Source organism: Micrasema longulum, unplaced genomic scaffold (genome assembly GCF_059751315.1).
Source record: "Micrasema longulum isolate JH-2025_06_02 unplaced genomic scaffold, ASM5975131v1 h1tg000069l, whole genome shotgun sequence".
Taxonomy (NCBI): Eukaryota; Metazoa; Arthropoda; class Insecta; order Trichoptera; family Brachycentridae; genus Micrasema; species Micrasema longulum.
In genome coordinates, this window is record NW_028277276.1 from 724371 (window position 1) to 749678 (window position 25308).

At 31.3% G+C, this 25308-nt stretch overlaps 1 protein-coding gene across 1 annotated transcript in view; it reads left to right on the forward strand.

The window, feature by feature from the left end:
- Positions 1 to 24077: 24077 nt before the first annotated feature.
- LOC148285010 (uncharacterized) overlaps positions 24078 to 25308 on the forward strand; it is a 67770-nt gene continuing 66539 nt past the window's right edge. The window contains exon 1 of the mRNA XM_088231364.1: positions 24078 to 24500. Coding sequence (XP_088087490.1) covers positions 24475 to 24500 — 26 coding nt within the window. The 5' untranslated portion in view covers positions 24078 to 24474. The remainder of the gene's footprint in view (positions 24501 to 25308) is intronic.

Genomic DNA, 25308 nt, shown 5'->3' on the forward strand with positions numbered 1-25308 from the left:
TATGTAAATGTATGTAAATATTACATCATTACAATGAAATTCCATCAAGAATTGTCAAAAAATAATTTAAATCAGATAAATTGTGAATAAATTGTAGAAACATTTCGGAAACACGGTGTGTTAAATACAGCGTCAGCTAAGTATACTACAAAAAACTTCACGCGACTGATGTGTTCTCTGTCCCACAAGTGGTATAATTCTGTATCGTGCTCTTTCGGTATTGTTTTCTCGGTCACTCAAGCTCCGCCCCTAACGAATAGTGTCCTTGTCGGTCTTCTGATATGCTTTATTCTCGTGCTCTTTCTTATAAAATTTAATAAACCACTTATAATACTGGCATCTCTTTCGTTTGTTTTAATTTATTTTACAAAATGAAGAAAATGTTTTTTATAGAAAAAGCCCGTGCATTTTTTATAAAAATGTTTCCTTATTTTGGTGTAAAAAAGTCCATATAAGAATTACAAAAAATATGAGTTGGTTATTTAAAAAAATAAGAGAGTTATTAAACGTTTTTTACCCGAGGTAGACATCCGTTACCGCATAGCCACACATGAGTTAAATACGTCAAATTTTTCTAAAACTTTACACCAAATAACAAGTACCTTAAAAAATTCGTTTCCAGGCGATTAAAGAATATAACTTTCTGAGCGAAATGGGACAAAAACCCTCCAGCTTTAAACCTAGGATCTAGCACCTAAAGCATGGTAGACGAACGCGACAACGAAGGGTTTATCTTCCCTCGATTTCCTTTTTCGGGATTTTTTCCCTAACAAGAAATCACACATCTAGTTCTGGTTAAATTTTACACCTAGAACTGTATTCTCTATACACTCGGACACAGAAAGTTCAATGATACCTCATTTCTGCATTGTGTAATTCAAAATAAAAGTTACAAATTAATAAATAAACAAAAAAATGATAAACTCTGGTTTTATTTCACCTTTTGTTATTTTAGCTCTATTTACGCGTAATAAATTACACTGCTGTGTATCCTATCTCCGCATTAGCAGTATTTGGATAGCAGATCGTTCATTTGCTAGAGTATTTGTTCAACAAATACACCTGATTAATTGCCGATTGCTTAGTCAACACTAAATGGTCCAGCAATGCATTTACAAGTTCAATATTCCCAAATCCAATAGTAAGCTTTAGTAGGAATTCGCAAGCCAAAACGTTTGAGGAATCATGTTCGAGTACTAGTAAACCGAGACACAGGTCAACTGTTTTGCTTATTACGGTAGGTCCACATGCTTGCTACAACCCGCTCGAACTTGGTAAGGGTACGTAAGCCAAACATCAGAATCCACACGCTTACAAAATCCTGGGCGTTTATTGGTCTATAGTGCCCAAATCCATTTAATTATTCTCCTTATTAGAGCAGGCTCTGTCACTGTGCACATTGGTGACACGTATTCAAAAGGTCCATTTTTGCCTGATTTCTTCCAATATAAGCATTCATTGACTTATGGACACTAGCAACGCTTGACGCCAGGTGCCAGGCCTACCAACGCAGCAACGCAGCACGATACCAACAGCTACAAATCTGAATTCAGACTCTCTTAACTTGACACCAATTTCTGATGCTTTGACACGACGTGTAAATAACTTTAAACGTTTAAGGTAAATTCACGGTTAGGTCAGTAAGTATTATCGTTTTTTTTTAAATTGATTTTTTCCTTAGTACAGTCAATTGAGTTCATAAAAAAAACTCCACATAAATATAGAAGTGAAAACTTTTTTTTTAATACACGCAACCTCGTTGCAAAACTTTCGGCAAGTCAACATTTCATATACCTATGTAATGTATTTATTTTAGATAGTTATACAAAAAAATATAAATTTGAACAACTTGTTCATCCTTTACTTATAAATAATATGTTTTGATAAATTATTTTTAACCACAAAATTATTATTTCAGTTTCAGTGCTGCAGAGCAGCGTTTATTTTATAATTAAAAATACATGTAACAATTTGTTACCCACTAAGTCTAAAGACTTTTCGGTAGGACATTTTTTTTTATGACAGGTTTATTTTATATTATTTTATTTATATTATAAAAAAATATTTATTAACAGGCACCATAAAGTATTTAATTTTAATTTTTTAATTTTTATTTTATTAGGGAAATCAACAGTTCTACATACATATTTTTAGTAAACAAACAGATATAGTGTATAAACTCAGAACCAATAACAGATTTCCACATAGTATACAAAGTTAGTAAAGAATATATATATTACATATCAAATAAATACAAACAATTTATACATATAAAAATGTTATTTTCAAGTACTCAATAATCAAAGATTTTTTAAATATTAATTTTAAGAACATTAAGTTACTGTAAATTGGGATTTAAAAGATATTTCTTCAGTTCCTTTTTTTTTTTCATTTGAAGCTCTTTCATGTTATTGATAGTTTGTGGAAGATCATTCAACAACCTTGGAATAACGTAATTTAATGTTTGCTCTACAAAGTAATTTGTAATTCGGGGAACGATCAAAGACCCCTTAGTTTTTAATCTAGTTTTGTGAGTGTGGGAAACTCTTTTTTTATATTCCGGATCAACAAAGTGATCTACAATCAATTTGTGGTCACAAAGTTGTTTTACCGGCAGGACATTACAGAATTTAAAAAAAAAAAAATTAAAATTTTTTTTAAAAAAAATTAAATAATAAATATTAAATCTATACGCTTTCGGATGACACTATCTACCCATATGAATGTTTATTTTCACTAAAACCATCGGTATCCCCCGAAACGATGCGATACACCCAGCATATCTTATCTCTGCAGGCAATTCATTAGACATCTATTTTTGTTTACTTTTTTTATACACAAGTCTTTTGTGTATAAAAAAAGTAAACAAAAATATGAAAAAAGTAAAATTTGTGAGTAAGATCGTCGGAGTTGTAGAACAACGACGGATATGTGAAAAATACGACACTGACTTTTTTTTATATTTGATATTGAAAAGGTTAAATAAAAACTTTTTTCCTGGTTTGAAAAGTATTATATAACTAACCCAAGTATCAAATGGTATACTTTTGTACTTTTTAAGTTGTGACATAAAGTTGAAGAAAATAACACGCGTCGTTGTTCTACCATCCTACGAAATTATAATTTTAATTATGTGTTATTTCAAATTAGATTAAATTGTAAAGTTATATTAAATTATAATTATTTTTATATGCAGTTATTATTATGTCTGTCTCGTTGTGTAATGGTCAGCACCTTTGCCTACCATGCAAGAGATCTCGGGTTCGATTCCCGACATGGTTGAAATGAAATAATTTTTTCTTAAAGTTTTATTCATTTTAAAAAATCAGTAACATACACAATTGTATATTTGCTCCCGCAAAGCCGAAGCTTGTCTGCGGGTTACATTACTTTTTTTTAAAATTTATAAGTTTAATAATTTAATAATAAATTAAGAATAAAATATATTTATATGCACGATTAAGTTTCACTTGCTGTTTTTAATAATTTTTTGACTATTTTTAAAATGAAATTAGGTTATTTTCGTCACGATTTTCAGCTGGTATTAAATTGTACAATTTTAAAACTACACTTCCCATTGTTCTATCTCCATTAGTAGTTCTTCTGTCGTCGTACCGTCAGCTGCTGTGCCGATACTTGTCGGGTCATGATCTGGTGGTTTACTTTGGATCTAAAACTGCAATTGAGGAAATGATCTGTCACTATCTTATACTGACACTGTTTGTTAATTGGCAAAACGTTAACATTTTTGAGAAGGGAATACGGGAATCTAGGCATTTACAGGGCTTATGACCTGTCATTGGCTGGTGTAAGTGGCCACTTTACACACTGTGTAACATTCACCTTTCTGCCTATGTTTGAACATCCACATTTCCTCAACTCTTCCATCTGTTAACTCTCTCTTGTTTCTATTAAAATTTTAATAAAACTTTTTGTTTTTAAATTGTAAGGCTTTGCTTTCCAGTTATAAAATCAATTCTTACTTTAATTAACATGTTTTGTTTATTTAATTTCAAACGTAAATTTCCGTTTTCTTTAAAGTTGGAAAGTTTTTCCTTTTAACTTAGTCAATTTCGTTATTTTAAGCCAAGTAAACTTTCGCTTATTTCTAAAACCTGATAAATTTTCTTTTCATTCAAGTCTGTTTATTATTTGTATACGCCTTGATTACATTTTTTTGTTCAGAAAATTTCTGTTACCTTGTTTTTATATTTTTGTTTCTGATTCTTTTGACTCGAGTTTATACTTTAGAAGAGTTTCGTAAATTCAAACAATAATGTGACATTCACAAAATACTATTTTAAGTCTAAGTGTCGGAGCCGAATGAAATTTCCATACTCAAAATTAGCATAAACAATTTGTTTCAGGACTCACAAGCATTATTCTTTATAAATGAAACAATGCTTTGTACTTAACTAACTTCTTTGTTGATTTTAAATGGCAATAGTTTAATGTCGGGTTGTAGTCTCATGGTAGTATTGTGGGCTCACGGACCTAAGGTCCGAGGTTCAAATCCCACTCTACCACAACTCGATTTCCATTTTTCCAGCACAAGTTTTCGAATTTTAGAGATAGGTCTGAAAATATAAACATTTGGGTAAATGATAAAAAATCAAGTATTTATCTTTCAAAAAATAGTTTTGACTTTTGCGATGATTAATTCTTCGTTTTGCAGAAGATGTTCGGAGATTACTGATCTAATGCAATATAAATGTAAGTGGCAAAATACGGCGTTTATCAGCAAAAAAATTACGCATGGGTACTTGCAATATAATTGTTCGAATTTTTGAGTTTACTGCTTGCCATATTGATGTTACATATATGTGTTTTTTCAAAGTATTTTTTGTGTTTCTGATACTATATTTGTGGTAATATACTCATGTGTCTGTGTCAACTAATTGCTAGTCCCATCTCAACACAGGACTTTTAGTTGTATGGAGTTGGGACTTATGTCTCAAATAACGTGTAATAAACTACATGTATATAAATTACTAAAAATACGAAAATGATATTATAAAATTAAGAACAAAAACACATGTTCTAAAGCCACGTAAATTTTAATAATTTCAATACATTTAAATAATGATAATATGAATTTTATAAAACATTTAAAAAAAGGGTTTTGAAAAATTGTCACGTATTTTAAATTCAAAACCAAAATAAAACATGGACAATTTATAAGATTTATAGAAAATTATATGGAGTTGGGACTTATGTCTTAAATAATGTGTAATAAACTTCATATATGTAAATAAATAAAAATACAAAAATGATATTATAAAATTTAAAACAAAAACACCTGTTCTAAAGCCACACAAATGTTAATAATTTCAGTACATATAAATAATGATAATATGAATTTTCCAAAAAAAAAAAAAGGATTGTGAAACATTATCTTGTAATTTTAATTAAAAACCAAAATAAAACGTAGACGATTTATTAGATTTATAAAAAAATTTGCAGATTTTTTTTAAATCTAAAAATTTAAAACTGGAAAAGAAATCAAAAGCAATGTCCCAGAACTGCCTTATGCAAACGCGAATAAATTTGTTTGAAGAAATGCCAGAAAACATAAAAAAATTGAAAAGTGTTAATGTATTTCAAATTAAATATCAGGAGTATGTACATATGTAAGAAATACTAGGTTTGATATAACATAATTTGTGAATATACGTAAGTTATTATAAGTGTTCATTTTAAATAATATGAATTAGGAAAATGATTGTACAATAGTGATAAATAATGTAAGAATAAGCAATGGTGTAAATATTTTGTTTTTAATATTGTAAGACTATATTAAAACAAAACATATTTTTTCATTCTCCATCTGAAAATATTAAAGTAAAAAGAGAATAATAATATCAATAAAGTAATAGGAAAACTATTTTTTTTTAAATATGACAAAAATAAAATACCTGGGGATTTTATAAATTAATAAAATAAGATACGTTGATTTTACAAAACGCTTCCAGACAGAAAATCTTTTAACAGGGGAAGTACGAAAATCGATACATTTTTCAAATTTGGATTGGTCGGCAGCCGGTACTCAATATTAATATTTACTATTCTGGGTAAATCTGAACGTCCGAAATTCTAAAACTGTTTCTTTTGGTGAAGTAAAAATGCTGATTCATTGATAAAAATCAACTCAAATACAAGGTTTTGTTAGTATTAGAAATAGGAGCATTTATTAAATCTTTGCGTTGTCTATTACATTTTAAATTTTCAAGACTAGCTTAATTAATTATTATGTTATTGTCTCTTCTTAATCTGAGGGCACTCTCCCTTACATTTAATTGAACTTGTAAAGTCTGATATAACAGCTTTCAGCTTATGAGTCACATGAATAAAAGAACGCAGAATAACGTTATAAAAATAAAAAGATTAAACAAAAAAAATGACCATATTATAATATTTTAAAAGAACTGATTTTCAAATCTTACACAAAAAATCAAGTATGGAGAGTAAAGGGACATTTAATCAAATGGTGTTTGTATTTCTTGGATAAGCACATTTGAATAATTACACTAGTCTGCGAAAACAAAATTTGAGCCCTGACTCACCCGAAATGACTTTCTGAATCCGAAAATAATTCCCTTTCTATCATCGCCCACCGTTTTCGTGGGAGCCTCACCTATTTTTATCATTTTGCGATAATAATTTGCCATGAATTTGATTTGGAGGGGTAAAAATGATAATTTTAGCAAAAAAGAATAATTATAGGCCAGCTTGTCAATATGCTAAATCAGCTGAACGCTTCATAATCGGTGGACGTATCATTTGATGGTGGCTCAAAGTCGGTGGTGAGGGGTTCAAAATAGGTGGAGGAATACACCAAAAACGGTGACTAATGGGGGAGAGCAGTCATATCCGGATTCAGAAGATCATTATACATAAGAATCAGCAGAAATGGTGACAAAACCGTTTTTCATGCAGATCGGTGTCGTGTTGATGGCGTTGTTTCAAAAACAATTAGTACAAAAATAAAAAAAACATTTAAATGTATCTACAAAGACTAAGCAATTTTCAAAATGATGAAATTTTTGTAATGCTTTTATGCGGAAAACAATGTCTAAATTATTTAATTCTGTTAACGTACTAGATAGCTTTTTTGGCTGCTGAGAATCGTTTTTTGTAAATACGCTTACTCAGCGCAAAAATGAATATTATGTAAAGCTAAAGTATTTTTATGGCGGCACAATATGAGAGATTTTTGCGGATTGTGATTAGTTTATATTTTTAATATCCCATAGTTTTGTGGTTTAAGTAGCCACTTTACACACTGTGCAATTCAGTTCTGAAATTGTTTTGAGTAGTAATTTTTTTGTTTTTTTTTTATTTACTAACCAAAGTTTAATTTTATTCATTCATTTAAATATGTAAGTCGTGCATTGTATTTTTCAATTTTATCACAAAACAATGAAAAAAATTGACATATTTATATATAACTTTAAGAAATATCTCTAAAAAAATACTCTTAGATATTATTATACATTTTCTTTTCTTCTGCATTTGGTAATTTGATTTATAATTTGGGTTGTTTTTCATATTCCTAATGTATTGCGTAATTTGTTCACCTGACAAGGGGTGCTTAGATATTCATAGCACGTTTGCATAAAATGTATATATTTAATGGTATAATTTAGAATTACGTTATATGGCAAGATTATTATGAGGAATTGGGTAAGATTCCAGTCTGCTTACGAGGAAAATAAAATCTCTAGAAATGACTTACTCTACGATTTTCCAAATGCTGAAAAAACTTCTTCTTTATGATTTCTATATATCCTATGGATCTGTCAGTGCCGCTGTTTCATCTTGGAACGTTGAATCCCAGCTATTGCGCCACTTCTTCGGGGGTCTGCGTGGGAATCTTTTACTTTCGGGGTTCAAGGGATAAATACGAGTACGTGGAAGTTTGTCCTCCGTCATCCTGTTGACATATTCATTCCAGTACCGCCTTCGCCGTCTTCCCAAACTTGCAATATCTTCCAAACCGCACGTGCTCCGAATATCACTACTTTTCATGCGGTCTCACAGAGTGTTTCCGGCTACTTGAATATACTTCATATTTTTTTTACAAAGATTTTATTCCGTAATTCTGTGAATATACCTGTTAACGAAAAGGCGGACTGTAAACGAATTTCATTCAGTTTTGTGAGTTGGGAAATATTTGAGAAAGGGTAGGAACATGGAATGGATACCTACCTTTAATATGATCTGAATTTTCTTCAATTTCTGGCACTGGATGACAAAATGAACTATAAAATGTAACAATGTTTTCCACGACGCGCGACGACTCCAACCACTCAAGATGCACATTCAGCAACTATCCCAAATAATTGACCCCATGAAGAAATTTTCTGTACAAATGCAACGTGCGGTTAAAAATATCTACATCAATACTGAGTCCATTATAATTACTTAATACTATTGTTATAATTATGTAACTTTATCATTTTTATTCTGTATTTATATATGTATATGTACATGTGTATTTTTTTTCTTCATATTTATGTTAAATGTATAATATGTTAAAGGAAATTTATGCCGTTTATGTAAAAAATAAATAGAAGTATGGTAAGATTTGTGAATATTAAGTATTGTGACTTCGAATAAAATTCTTACAGAAAATACATTTATGAAATTGATAACTTCACATAGTTGCTGAATGTACATATTGTATGGTTTATATTACATGCGGGAAACCCCTGGTCTCCGGGTCAGATTTAGCCCGTGGGACGTTTTGATACGACCCTCAGAAATGTGGACTTTTGACCATACCAACAAATTCGTTCATTTTTGTTATATTCAGCGCACGTTTGTGTAAGTGTCTTTTGGCATGTGTACTATCTGCACTTTAATTTTATATTGTTGTGCAACTGCTGTAGTCAAAATGTATAGTAGGATTTTCATATTAGTATAATTAGTATCCTGACAAAGAGACGGGTACGTCTCGAATCGGTAGACATGTCGTCGCTTTAGTTCGTGTAAATCCAACAGACCGAAACACAAATCTGTAGAAATACGGCTTTAAATTTATGTTTACGAAATAGGAATAAATAACGACCAAAACTTATTTTTATTTTATTTTATTAACATAAACGGCAAATCTGTATTAAATTTTTTTTTATTTAATAGTAACATATTTGCTCAATATTTAAAAAAAAAAAAACATAAATTTCCTTATACCCAAGATTTATAAAAAAAAAATTAACCTAAAAATTATAAAAGATTTATATTAAAAAAAATAACCTAAAAATTATACAACATATTCAGTAGAAAGTTTAAATAATTCAAGAATAAATGTAAAAAACAAAATGAAATAATAAAACATTCTACAGTAATACAACAAGAAAATCATAAGTACGGTTTCATACAGCTGGGCAAAGTGGACAAAAAACTGTATATATTATGAAATGCATGAATAAATAAATATAATTACCATTCGCCATCTTTGAAAAAGTTCAAAAGATTTGTTCTATAGGAACAATACCCTACACTAAATATATCAGATACGTGGGAATAACTATTGCCGAGTTCATGAAGTCTGTTTAATACGGCATCACAACTTATGACAAAATTCGTTTAAAAAACCACTAAAACCATTAAAAAAAAAAATTTTTTTCATTAGAACTTTATAAATAAAGGTTTTCTCTGGACTCCTGTACACTAAACTCAATTTTGTTAAAATAGTTTGTTGGACAAAAACAAACTAAAGCGATGATGTATTGATTATTTTCTCTTTCAATTTGTTGTTTAAATTAGAGGAACACTCGTGCAACTCTCGTTTACATTAACACTTAACAACATCACTTTTTTATGCATGAACAAATAAGGATATAGTAAAATAAACATAAGATCCTAAACTAATTAGTTTTCTAAAACAGTTGGTATGTTTTTCAGTAAATTTTTTCGTTTTTGCGGTCAATGTGAATGACGTAACATGTCATTAATACGAATGACGTAACATGTCAGTAAACGTACGATTGTCATTTTTGCAGATTGAGTATAATTTTAGTATTATTTTAATACCTTAAGAAAGGAATGTTATTAGTACTAGAGATGAAACAGATATCCGATAACTATCCGGTGTCTAGCCTAATTTTACTATCCAGCCGGATACCGAATTTCTGCTTAATATCCGGCAGGATACCGAATAATCGCTTAATATCCGGCCAAATACTTCATATTCATTGAACTGCAAAAATTATATTGAATCATCGCCATTGAATTGTTTTATTGATTTCAACCGTGTTTGAAAAAAATAAAGTAACCCACCCTCGTTATATGAAAAGTTAACTTTTTTGCGTCAGTGATCAATAAACAATAATTTAACCCGGAAATAAAGAATGTTTATCAAAACCGTAGTTTTGATTCAAAAACATATTTGCTTGAAAACAAGAGACAAAAGGCCGGATATCCGGCTAAGAGCTCGTCGAATAATCAGGTCAAATCACTATTCGTTTTTTTAAAAGTTATTACTAAGTTCGTTTTAACATTACTCCGCGTTGGCTTTACAAAACTGACTTTGCTGTTCTTGTAATTGCCGTCAACAGGCGTTTTTGACAAAAGCATTGACGTAATTAATATACGGCCTAAGCCAATAATAACAGTTATATGAAGAAACACACGTACAAGAAACTGAACAAAAAGGACATAAAACTATGTAGCAAATACAAACAAGGGAAATAAAATAATGGTATACAATATATATTTATAAACACGATCAACTAATAAGACTTTGTCAATCCATCTTCATCCCACACTGTTTTAGTGGCGAAGAGATCTACAAAAAGCCGAAAGATTTTTTTTAATAAAAATAAATATTAGCGTTCTTATAGTCTACTCAAATATTTTAATTTTGGTGGCCATTTTCAACGAGTTGTAAATAACTCACTATCAGAAAACGGAAATCAAGTTGGGGAAGAGTGGGGTTCGAACCTTGGACCTCTGATCCGTGAGTCCGCAACACTAGCCACAGGAACACAGCCCGATTCAAAAGATCTATCCCGAAAAATTCAAAGTTGTGTGACGAATGGACTTATCTGCACATCCTGGACATTGGGGATAATAACAAAAATGGCTCTTAGAAGATTTGATAAATAGCTGATTTGTGGACAAAATCCCGATGAAAGAGTAAATAATTATAGCATTAAATTCATAAAAAAATTAACACTTTTCAAAGAGGATACGCGTGTTAGCAATATTTGAGAGAAAACTAAAATTGTTAATTTCTTTGCATGCAAGCTCTTTTATTTTGCTACTAAAATACGATTATATAGATCAAAATTATAAATATTTATATCCCGTATATACGTACAGTTAAAATTATTCTGCATAGGGCACTGAATTGGTTAAGAAAATGCAGCGTATCTCAATGTCCTGTTAGATGGAGGCAAGGTGATTGGTCTTACGCATCGGGTACCAGTACAGGGGCAGTGAAAGCATTCGCTCTACCTTCCCGAAAACAGTTTTAAATATCACAAATTTGCAATCGGTTTCGAATTTAAGAATGAAATACGTACCTAAGTGTAACTTTTATCAATATTTTATCTCAACCTTACCAGGAATTAAATCTGGAACCTTGAGCATGGTAAGCAAATGCGCCAACGGCTTACCTCAACAGAATTACCTTTCTGGGGATTTTTTCATGAGAGTAGTAGTGAATTTGAAACACCAGTCGAGATTCTGGTTCTTTTTTACACAGAACTGAGACAGAGACAAATAACCTTTAAAATGATTAATTATGGTTATTTAAAATGAATACTCCACTTTGTTCATATTCCTTAAAATCCTTCTGGAGGTGGTGTTGTAACTTTGTGTTGTGTTAAGCAAAATACTACATATTTTGAAGTACAGGTATTTTAAAACTAAAGCAATGGAAGCAAGGGAAGTGATTTACTGATGAATGTCGATATTTGAAATGTGATGGTTTTCGCAAGTAGTGAAAGTCTGACTCATCACTATGAATGAGGTTATACTGAAACAGGTAGAGGAATTTGTGTATCTGGGAAGTATGTTGACTAGAGATGGAATGACTGAAAAAGATATTGAAAGACGGTGAGTGCTGGGAACAAAGTGAACGGTGCACTTAAATCTATCTTAGTAAATAAATCGTCGGGATCGTAGAACAACGACTCATGTGATTTTCACGTGAATGGACAGCGAAAGAACGTTTAAAAATATTTACGATGCAAATGCTTATAAATGTAGGAATAGAGAATTTCCGAGAAAGACGTGGTATTACAAAATCCAACAAATACTTAAAGATGGACACGTCAAAAGTCGGAATAATCGACGCGCGTGCATGAAGAGATGTATAAATCTAAATGAAGCGAGAGCTATATGCAAAGACAGGTTGATATGTCGTTCTATCTTCTCTGCCTATCCTTACGGGGAAACGGCGTGATGGCTTGTTATTGTTGTTGGTAAAACAAAAAAATAATATTTTTGATTTAAAAAAAACACATTTTTTTTTTTTTATTTATTTATTTAACTTTTTGTACATAATGTTATTTGTACATTGGCGGGCTTATTGCCAAATGGCATTTTTTTCCAACCAACCAATAAAATAAAAGTTTTATTTTTATAATTCAAGTTACAGAACATATTCAATAGAAAAAAAAAAGATTAAAAAGTTAAAAATATATAAAAATAGAAATAAACGTATTTGTTTATAAATTACCTTAAATCAAAACTATTACTCCATGGGGAAAAGGAAAAAAGCGGAAAGAGGAAAAAGGAAAGGAGGAGAGATTAAGGAAGAGAAACGAGATGTTTCTTCAGACGTGATTTAAACAGAGATAATGTAGTGACATCTTTGATGGTGGATGGGAGACATTTTCACTGTTTCTTCTTCTTCTTTTCCACAACCGCTGCTAAGTGGAGCATGTGAACATCACCTGACGCCTCCAGGGGTAATATTCCAAACGCTCTCGCGGCCGTAGATAAAGCTTTTATCTCGCGTATTTTGTAGGTAAATAAAAGTGTTTTCAACGGCCGCGAGAGCGGTTTGGAATAGCACCGCAGAAGAGCCTATCGCCACCGGGCCTTCTCACCCCCACGGCAATTCTGCGTCTCTTAGTTTCGCCGAAGAAAGCCAAAATATCGTATTCGACGGTCTTCCAAGACTGCTGGAGCCCGCAAGCGTAAAGAAGAAGCAACTTGGGTTTAGGTTCTCCTGAGGCACGCGCAGCACATGTCCAAGCCAGGTCTACCGTGAGAGAGCTCATCCAACCTCTTTCACAACACGGACTATTTCTTCGTTCTAGTAACAAGAGAACCCTTTTAATACCCTGTCATCGCTCTAATTTTCTTGCCTCCTCTTTCACAGTAGTAGCCGGTCGATTGTGGAATAATCTACCCACTGATGTTAGAGACGCCCCTTCTTTATTTACATTTAAGTCAAGATTGAAATGTCACTATCTAAATATTTAAATTGTTCCTTTATCCTTCTTCTTTCCTTCCCATCCCCTCTCCTCTCTTCATAGTTTAGTGTTATTATTTTTTAAATATATTTTTATTTTGTTAATCTTTGTTTTTAATTTTCGCATAAAATTGTAAGATTCAATATGTCCATGTATTTATAATTTTCTCAAACTGAACGGTTTGGGTAGGTAGGAAGAAATTGCCTTAAGGCAATATGCCCGCCCTTATATGTATATATATTGTATATGTATATAAAGTGTCAATTAAATAAATACCGTCGCATCCTCAAGACGCTCGTTATAGGTGGCTGCTGCGTCCGTTCTCGGACTGCAATTTTAGTCATGAAATCGAACCACCTTATACCTAACCAAGTACTTACTCTTAAAACTCAGAAATTTGGTGTTTTAAGCTTTGGTAAGGTGCCAAGATTCGCAAGACTTGAATAATCGGTATTTCGTTTCTACTTTTCGAAATAAAATATATCACGCATCGTGTAATATGTTGATTGATATAAAATCATAGCCACGCAATGGATTTTTATATCCCGACATGTTAAAAATGAAATTCGTGTTAAGTCTGGATATGTAGATAAGTTTAAAAGTAAAATAATTTATCAACTATTTCTTTTTCACGCACACACGGACTCGATGGCTACTCTTAGGTAAAAATCATTTTACAATCCAACCACGAATGGAGATGAGTCCACCTCGTTGTGTAGTGGTTGGCGCGTTCGCCTACCATTCTTGAGGTCCTGGATTCACTTCCTCGCTGGGGGAACGTAAAATATTAATTTTAAAGTTTGCTTCAACTGCAATATTTCATTGTTTCTGGACTGAGCCAAGAAGCGTTGGACCAATTACCTTAGCTTCATGTAACAGATGATCAAAATACGCGGCATTTGGTTTACAAATAAAGTATCCTATGCACCACTGGGTGCGGAAAGGGAAATGATGATGATAATACATTTTTTTTCAAGAACATTTTTTTTATGTTTCAGTTATTGAATAATAATAAAAATTCAAAATTAGACAATTATTTGTATCTTATCATCAAAAGTTGTTTTCTGTGAAACGGTTTTCGACCATGGAAGGGTCGAAAATGCCGATAAGTAAAAAAGTTCAAATAAAAAAAGGGTGCTTACTTCACAAAAACAGAATCGTGACTGCCCCCAGTAAGTTTTTTTCATAAAGAAAGGAGCCTAAGTTAATAGACATCTAATGTCAAGTTTGATTTCGAACTTTGTTACAAAAGTTACTGTAGCTGTCATCGCGTCGGTCATTGTAAAGAGGCCAAGAAGATCCCAGCTCTTTGAATATTTTTTTGGTACATTTACAGTTTTGGTCTGAAGCGCCCTTGCCTCACCCCTTTATAAAAGGGGTTAGCAAAGAAAACAATAATGTAATAGCGATAAATAGGTTATTTTCTCAACAATGTTTTGAGTATGTCCAAACTGTTGCAGACAGGCTGGATTTCCTCCCTCGGGAGTTATTCAGATCTATATTTGTTGCAACCGAGAGGAAAAATATTTTTTAGAGGAGAATATAAAAGCCTCGTGGTGTAGTGGTTAGCGCGTTAGCCTACTATGCAAGAAGTCTCGGGTTCGATTCCCGACATGTTTGATACAATTTTTTTATTTAAAAAGGGTGTTTTCACACCAGAATATTTCATAGTCCCTGGACTGGTACCTGAAACGAAAGACTGATTATTTTACCTTCATGTAACAAAAATGATCGCGATACGCTACGATTGGTGTACCGATGCAGTGTCCTATGGGGTTAGGGTGCAGAAAGGGAATGATGATGATGAATATGAATGTCTAGGCATTTACAGGGCTTATGACCTGACATTGCTCTGTTTTCCCCATGTTTGAAAAATGTTTTCCACCTCTGTTGCAACAAACTTAGATCTGAATAACTACCTGGGGAGGAAATCCAGTCTGCAAAAATTTGGACATACTCCAAATATTGTTGACTAAGCTAACTAGTATAAAAATTAAAAATCATTCTCAGAAGTTGCCTTGTAGGTGAAATAATTCAGTTAGATGAATCAAACCTATGAATCGGATGAATCAAACCTCTTTTTTTTATATAATTCTGTCAAATGAATCAAATCCCAAAAACTTTGCTTATCAGATATTGAAAGACTCGACTGATCAAAATTCGGCAAGATTGGATCATCTTGAAGGAAACTAAAATGTACGTAGTGCGTAAGTGTTGTGTTTCCAATATTCTCATATGGCGCAGAAAAGTGGACAGTTGAAGCACGCAAGCAGGATGGAATAGATGCCTTCGAGATGTGGTGTTGGTGTCGAATACTGAGAATCCTATAGAGAGCCAGAAGAACAAACGTCTCCATACTCGAGGAACTCAACGTGAGTGTTCACCTATCGGCCGTATGCTGCCAACGTATTCTGCAGTTATTCGGACACATTGCCAGACGTGATCCAGAAAATCTGTAGAAAATAATAATTACGGCAGTGTGCCAGGACGAAGAAGCAAAGGAATAGCTGCAGCCGGATGGATCTACTGCAGCTGTGGAGTGCACGGCTGTGCACTCGTGAAGGATGGATACGCATTATCAACGATCACAACCCTTAGAACTGAGGAACGGCAAAGAAGAAGAATCAATCCCATATCAATGAAAGTTTTATAACTTTCACTTAACTAACCACATCCCTCCTTCTAGTATTGTTTTTTATTTATTTTTTTAAAAAATAATCCAATGTATAACACAAACACATTATTCCAGAGCTTACTTCTTCCACTTCTTGACTATGCGAATGTATGCTATCCAGATGCTAACTCTGAATTACTTGATAAGTTACAACGATTACAGAATATTTGTATTCGTTATATCTTTGATATTCGCAAATTTGACCACATAACCGGGTATCGCACGCAACAGCACTGGCTCAGTATCAGGCATAGAAGAAAAATTCACATTCCATCACTTTTTCACAATATTTTAAATAATCCCACTTCGCCTGTTTATCTGAGAGAGCTCATCCAACCTCTTTCACTACACGGACTACCTCTTCGTTCTAGTAACGAGAGAATCCTTTTAATACCCTGTCATCGCTCTAATTTTCTTGCCTCCTCTTTCACAGTAGTAGCCGGTCGATTGTGGAATAATCTACCCACTAATGTTAGAGACGCCCCTTCTTTATTTACATTTACGTCAAGATTGAAATGTCACTATCTAAATATTTAAATTGTTCCTTTATCCTTTTTCTTTCCTTCCCATCCCCTCTTCTCTCTTCATAGTGTAGTGTTATTATTTTTTAAATATATTTTTATTTTGTTAATCTTTGTTTTTAATTTTCGTATAAAATTGTAAGATTCAATATGTCCATGTATTTTTAATTTTTTCAAACTGAACGGATTGGGTAGGTAGGAAGAAATTGCCTTAAGGAAATATGCCCGCCCTTATATGTATATATATTGTATATGTATATACAGTGTCAAATAAATAGTAAATAAACACATAGTACACAAGAAAAAATACACAAAAACTTTTCATTTTTATTTATGGATGTAGCTGGCCCACTAGCCCACGAGCACGTTCCGGAGTAACATTTTATATCTGTTTTTCACACTTGCACTTATAAATAGGCGCCCAGTTGTCTATGTTTTTTATTTAAACCCGTTCTATATACCAATTTAAAATAACTTATTACAACATTTAAGGCTTTTGCATAAATCTGTTATAATATTATTTTTCCCATCAAATAAATATTTCTGCTACATAATAATTGAAGTAACGTGTTACATAGCTTGGAAAATAATAAAGTCTAGCACTTTTATGTCGTATGCTAGATGACCCCATAACTTTACTGTAGATCGTGAATTACCACCATAACTGCCATTAAAATGAACCATTAATATAAACGACAGTTCTCTTCACTTTTACATGTAGAGAATAATAGAGATGTATCCAGGCGAATAAAGTATTTAGTTCTGTATGTGTGAAATAGAACCCTCGACTAATGCTGTCGACTTGATGGCTGGCTGCTCTTAGGTAAAAATTGTGACCAGGGAAATTGAGTTCGTCTACCATTCCCGAGGTCCTGAGTTCGATTCCTGCGAAATTGGACGAGAGCAGCCATCGAGTCGAAAACACTAGTCCAGGGTTCTGGTTCTGGTTCTGTTTCACATACAAAACTGTATTCTTCATCCGCTTTGACACTTTCTTGATTATTTCAACTGTTGATTTTTGTAAACTAAAGACCTAATACGTTTATAGATGCGGGTGATATTCATCTGACTGATTTGCTTTGAAACTAGACAAAGCTTGTGAAAACATTAAAAAAATTATACTTTTTCTTGGAATAGTTGATTAATTTACTAAATGCTTGATCACGAGGCAGATGAATTATTAGGTAAATATATTATTCATCATCATCATACCTTTTTTCGTACCCAGAAGTGCATTTATAAACCAAATACAGCTCAGTTCAATAATCTTCTGTTTACTTTTTTATATTATGATTCCGCCCGCATAATATATTTAATTTATTTCATTAATGTTAGATATAATTTCAAAACTACTTATTTTAACTTAACTTCCTCCTAATATTATATTTACTTATAAAATAGCCTTAACATTTACATTAATTATTAAGTGATACTATACGAAATAACGAATATCAATATTTCTCTCGGAACTGGCTATATTGAAAAGACCAATGTTACTAAATACTTGGGACTATTTATTGACTTCAAACTTTCATGGAGCTACCAATTTGAACATGTAAAATCAAAAATAGCGTAACTAGCGTATTGCATAGACTTCGTGGATTGCTTCCTCATTCCGTTTTGTTTGCCGTCTACTACGCTAGGATACATTCCAACCTATCTTATCTTTCATGTACATGGAGTTTCGCCAGCAAAAATCAGATCTCGGAAATACAAGTTCTTCAGAACAGAGCTCTGAGAAACAGTCTTCTACAGGGATGCCCATGTCAAGGATATCTACCGCCAGACAAAAATACTTCCTTTCAAGGTGATGCCACTGCATGACATAACCAATACTATTTGGAATATCATAAACTTTTCTGCTCACACAAATTCAAAATATACATTTGGTCATTATATTCACAATTACTATACGCGTCAGGGAATATTCATGTGTCTAAGTTTCGCTCAACGAAGTACGGCAGAAAGTCTCTGGAAAATATTGGCTATTCTGAATTTAATAAACTGCCCGATAAGCTAAAACACGAAAAGTCGAAGAGAAAATCCAAATGTCACAATTAAAAAAGATAACTCAAATCTTTTTGATAGTGATAGTTATTAATGTAATTTATATAGATGGTGTAAAGTACTGTGTTTTATGTTTCTTATGTAGTGTTTTCTTACTATTTCGGATGTATTAACTATGATTGTATGATATTATGTATTATCACAAAATGTTTCCTTTGTATGTACGGTCCCAAGTGAGTTTTTTTTTTAAACTCCTGGGAGTATAATATTTACTATATGTATTATATGTTTTATTAATAATATTTTTGAAAAATACATTTACCGAATATTCTCATGTATGCCGCAATAATAAAATAAATTATAAATCTTATTCAAATAACTTATCGAGTCTGTCCATCACCATTTTTAATTAGTAGTAAAAAAAAATTGTTTTTACTCGACAGTATTTCGTAGACCCATATGAATTTAAAATTATTTTTAAAAAAGTGATATTTCCCAATTACACAGTTATCTTTGTTTTACACTTTTATAATTTTTTTGACCGGTGTGTATTTTGGTTGGCAGGTAGATATTGTTTTTTAGGAATAAGCCCTCCAAAGTGCATACATTTTCGTATTTTAAGTTTTAATGAATGAATAAATAAAATAAAAATTTAAGTTCTAAAACCATGCAAATAATGCTGACATATATCTCGTAACTAAAACGTTTTATGTAAAAACTGCATAACTGAACTTTTAATATTTTCTCATAAACTGAAAAAAATATGTATTGAATACTTATTTATTTATTTATTTATTTATTTATTAATGGAATATTTGTATTGTCTTGAACACATAATTGTTAAACATGCTCTTTCTCATCAAATAGCATTGTTGTCTGGCCCCGAATACTTCTATATCCATATCAGTCCCTCCCACTAGGGTATAATTAAATAGAGATGACGCTTCATCTAACGCCAGTTTAAAATCGTGTTCTAAAAATTATGAATTGGGGAATTTAAGATATTCATAAGTCCTCCCAGACTTTTTTTGTTTGGATTCATGGCTAACGAAGTCTTCTACATCTTTTTTCAATTCAACTCTTTTAGAAGTGAACGTTTATTTTTCATAATAATCCATTGTCAAAAACCACTGAATGTAATAATATATGGGCTGACTAAAATATATGGAAAATCCTGCTCGATGTTTATGCCTCAGGCCTGTTTAATTCTCATGGCTAATTTGCTTGAGTTTAATGAGTTACATGCTCTTTCTCATCAAATAACATTGTTTTCTGGCCCAAAATACTTCTATATCCATATCAATCCATCCCACTGAGGTATAATTAAATAGAGATGACGCTTCATCTAACGCCAGCTTGAAATCGTGTTCTAAAAATTATGAAACAACATTGCGCTGCAAAACGCGTAGTAGAGTAAAAAGGACTAACTGTTCATGCCGCTTACTCTGGATTCAAAGCTGTATACCGCGCCATTTCGCACTGCTTCTTGTATACAAGTAAAAATACTGTTTCCCACCAAATACAAGATAAGCTCCGGAACCTATGTTGAATAGAACACAAGTCGGTAGCTAAGTGCCGCATCAAGTGTATATATATATCAAAGATCATATCAAAGGAAACAGTATTTTTACTTGTATACAAGTAAAAATACTGTTTCCCACCAAATACAAGATAAGCTCCGGAACCTATGTTGAATAGAACACAAGTCGGTAGCTAAGTGCCGCATCAAGTGTATATATATATCAAAGATCCATCCATACTTGTACTTCTATCCATCCACTTGGATAGATATTTAAATTTTTAAAAACATACTCAATATGTAACAAAAAAAATTTCATTTATGGGAAGATTACGAAATGTAATAGATATAAAAAGTAGTATTCTTATATATAAAACAATAATATGTCCACACATAAATTACTGTTCTTCCATTTTTTTTATGTAATGAAGGAGAAATTCAAAATTTACAAATTCTTCAAAATAAGGCAATGAGGATTATACTCCAAAGAAATATATATTCTAATGTAGAAAGAATGCACAAAGAAATTGGCTTGCTCACAGTAAAGCAACAAGTTAAATATAATGAAGCAATTTTTATGCATAAAATAATTAAGGGGATGAATAAAATAAAAACAGTAATGAAATTTAACCAACAATGTCATACATATGAAACAAGGGGTAAAAAAAATATAAGATTACCAATGAGGAAAAAAACAGAATCTCAAAACTCATTGTACAAGGGATTGAAGCTGTACAATGAGTTACCTGAAGAAATATAGGAAACAGAAAAAATTTAAAAATATAAAATTAATTTGAAAAAATATGTTTTTGAGTAATTTTGATAAAAAAATTGTAATATTATTAAAAGTTTATATTAGTTCTTTAGATGTTATGAACTAACTTAATAAAGCATAAATAAAATAATTAAATAAATAAATATATTTACTATATATCATCTTCACCATTCCTTTTCCACACCTAATGGTGCATAGGGCACTGCATTGGTACACCAATCGTAGTGTATCTTGAACATATTTGTTACATGCAGGTAAGATGAAAACGCTTCACAGTCCAGAAACTATGAAATAATATTCTAGTGCAAGAACACCTTTTTAAATTAATATTTCATGTCTACCATGCCGGGAATATAACTCGCATGGTTGGAAAATGCGCTGAAAACTACACCACGAGGCCGACGATTCTATATTTACTTTAATATTACAAATGCGAAAGTGTGTTTTTAGTTTGTTCGTTTGTGTTTCTTTCACGTCTCAACGGAGCGACCAATTAACATATTTTTTGCATAGGGATAGCCGAAGAGGTGGAAAGTTAAAAAGGATATCAATTTTAGTATCCCGAATCGATAAAAAGTACAATGATTTTTTTTGGTATGTTTATATTTTAAAATATATTTTATGTATATAAATTGGTTATGTTTTTTAAGATTACTTTAGTTTTTATTGCTTCTTATGTTAATGATAATTAGGTTAATTAAATTAATAACGTTTTTATTTTATGTTAAATTTGTTAAATAATCCATTTAAGGCATGTTTTACATATTGTAAAATGTTTCCCTCGACACGGGACACCTCAGTTAGGGAACATTATTCTGTATAAAAAAAAGAATACAAACATTGTAAAAGTATAAATATTTTTTTTTAAATACGAGTATATGAGACTATTGGTCTCATAGATTTCGGACGTCTTAAATAATGTGTAATAAACTGTTTATAAGTTAATAAATAAATATCAACAATAAGCAACATTATTTGGAAAATAGGCGTTAAGGTGGGGTGTAAAAACGAATCGATTTCAAAGTTCTATTATTGATTCGCTTTATCTATGATTAGTTTGATTTTGATTTTGGATATTTAAACAAAATAACGATGCTACGTCGCCATAGACAAACGAATCGTTTTTTTTTTCATTGTGATAGTTAGAGGACCGGCAATCGATACAAGCTAATTTTATCTAAACGACAAAACAAATAAATTGCTCAACTAATTTCTTCCGAAGCCGCAGGTAAAAGCTAGTAATGAAATAAACTAAAAAAAGTATCATACACTTATGCTGAGACCTTATTCTGTCACTATTTAGTTTCATTATTTCGTTCATTTCCCATACATCCATCTCGCTGTAACGCAATCAAAATCGTATTTCGCTCTCGTTCCCGCTCATACGACTTTATTTATTTTTAGTTCATATACAGTAGAAGATATCACAGTATAATGCTTACAATTCATAAAAGAAAAAATAATGACACTAAACCCCTTTCGGAAACAGATTATTTAAATGAAATTTCATTTAAAATAGATGTGATTTATACAATTTAATAAAATTTAACTGAAATATTAATAATTTGAAAAGGGTCTTTTAATAATTAAAGTTTTTATTTTTATTTTTATGTATAACAATAATTATAAATAGTAATAATAGTTACAAAAAAAAACAATAACAATAAACCAAATTAAATTAATAAGGGCATTGAACGAAATGCACGAAACACAATATTAGAGGTATGATTTCAATTTTTTGGTCAAGGAATTTTCATATTTGTCTGGACCATCACAAAATACATCATCCTGTTCCACACCATTATACAACCTGATGATTCTAGATAAGGAGTTACAGTGCGCAATATTGCTTTTAAATACTGGGAGGGAAAAAATATTTTTCATCCTGTAGAGTTATTTTTTCTGTGCAAAATGATGAGTCAAGATTGAAATTAATTAATCGTTCTTCGTAACTTCTCAGGATTCTACCCATTCCACACTTAAATGAGAGCAAATGAAGGATTTTTTTGCACAGACTCAAAAGTATATTATTGTGAGTAGGTAATATGATAAGGTGACCATTTTACACTTCCAAATTCTAAAATGCTTTAAAAGATGATAAAATGATACGAATGAATTTAGAAAACGAATTAGTTATAGAATACGGCCCCTGTTTTTGTAAAATATTGTCATTTACATTGTTTTTGTAATAAAAATAAGAAATGTATTTGGCATAAATTTATAAAAATATTTTTAAGCATACATACCCATTTAATTTTTTTTATCTCCACTGCTCTACTTCTTGCTGCTAATATCACTGTCTGGTACAATGGGATTTGTATTGACAGAAGGTTTTCATAGAACTGTAGATTTGTTGGGGAATTTAAGATGTTCATAAGTCTTACCAGACTTTTTTTGTTTGGATTTATGGCTAACGAAGTCTTCTGCATCTTTTTTCAATTCAACTATTTTAGAGGTAGCCGTTAATTTCTCATAATAATCCATTGTCAAGGACCACTGAATGTAATATATGGGCTGACTAAAATATATGGAAAATTCTCTTCGATGTTTATGCCTCAGGTCTGATTAATTCTTATGGCTGATCTGCTTGAGTTAAAAACATATCTTGTGTTGTCTTTTTTATATCATATTATTATGGTGATGGATATTGGCGTACTGTTTCCATTATAACGTTCCAATCTTTAGAAATTTCAATCATACCTCAGTCGATACACACGTTCTAGTCTTTTTGCTTTCTCTAATTAAACGTTCCCATTTTACTAAACACTTTTGTTTATCAAATACAACGACATCAGGTGATACGGTACCTCGGCCCGATATTTAAAAAAACTGTCCAAATTATATTTGTTACAAAAACAATTTAATATAAGATACAATAAGATGTCATGATTTTCTAAAAAAATCTTAAAGATACTCTTTTATATTTTTTATCAAAGTAATGATATTTCAATATCGTTTTTTGCCTCTACAAGTTTTTTTTTATTAAAAAAAGACTTATGGTATTCTATGAGATTAATAAAAAAGGCACAGAAAACCCAAAAATAAAATATAGTTATGCAATTCTGTAAAAAAACCCTTAAATTCATAGACTTAACTTTTTATTATTTTGATCATTATAACTGATGATTGATAAATAAAACATAATGCTACGATAATATAAGGATGATCTTATTTCATTATTTATTTTGCATTTCATTCAGTACCTACCTATGTTTACAAAGTCCCCAACAAAAAATAAACTGCACTTGATAATTTGTAAGTACCACACTTTGGGTAAGTACGGAATATTTCCTTTGACTTCCGGACTAGTCGTTGCTAACTTCAGTCGGCTTCAGTTTATATTTTGACAACGGTCGCGGCGGGCGTCTGTCCGTTCAAATAACCTGTTCAATATTATCGTTAACTACGTTGTAACCTTTTTAGGGTCTAAACATTGAACAAAAATACTTTAGTGTTAGTTGGCATCTTCAAAATGTTGTATTCCGAAGATGTGAAGTGAGATTCAGTTGTTACAATTTGCGTTAAGTTCTTGTTAAAGTTTTACCGCCATGAAGTTAATCAAATGGCTTAAACGGTAAGTGTTTTATGTTATTTCATTATTTTTATCAAATACTAGGTACATTTATCGTATATGAACACACACACAATGCTTATCAATTTATTATAATTGATTTTTAAAGATACAAGTGTGTTGTGTCAATATTTTTCTGCAATTTGTGCAACAAGTGTCTTATTTTCGCTTTTAACTGGCTTACTTGGGCCAAATCAATGCGTTATTTACTAATTCACACTTAATCAAACAGTTAACAATATTTTTCTGTATTAAACACTGTTTTTTTTTTCATTAATATAATATCATTTTTGAATAATTCCGTTTTTTCTCCACACCGGCACGCCACCTATAACCGAAAAATTCTATATATTTTCGTATTTAACCATGTTTTGAATGCAACTGGTTAATAAAGTACGGTATTGGAAGTTTATAAAACTTTATTTTGTTCCCGATTAAGTAGTTTATCAAGTTTTTCAAAGATTACTAAAAACCAATGTGGGTAGAAAATCCGTAACAAACCGTTAACGTTACTCCCGTACGGCACGACGCTTGACGTACGCATGCGCAATTTGAGTTGTTTGGCAGAATTTTGTTTCGTTTTTTGAAAATTTTCACGTGGATTCTTCAAAATTTTTTTAATGTGATGCAAAACCGCCGTACAATCTTGCTTTTTTTTCTACGCTACATAAGTACCATAAAAAAAACTGTTCTTGATGTTTATAAAATTGTATTACCTACTTGACTCGAATAATTTTATGAAGCATAAATATTTTTTTTATTATAGTTTTGTTTTCTTATGTAGGTACAAGAGTTATATATAAATTATTTG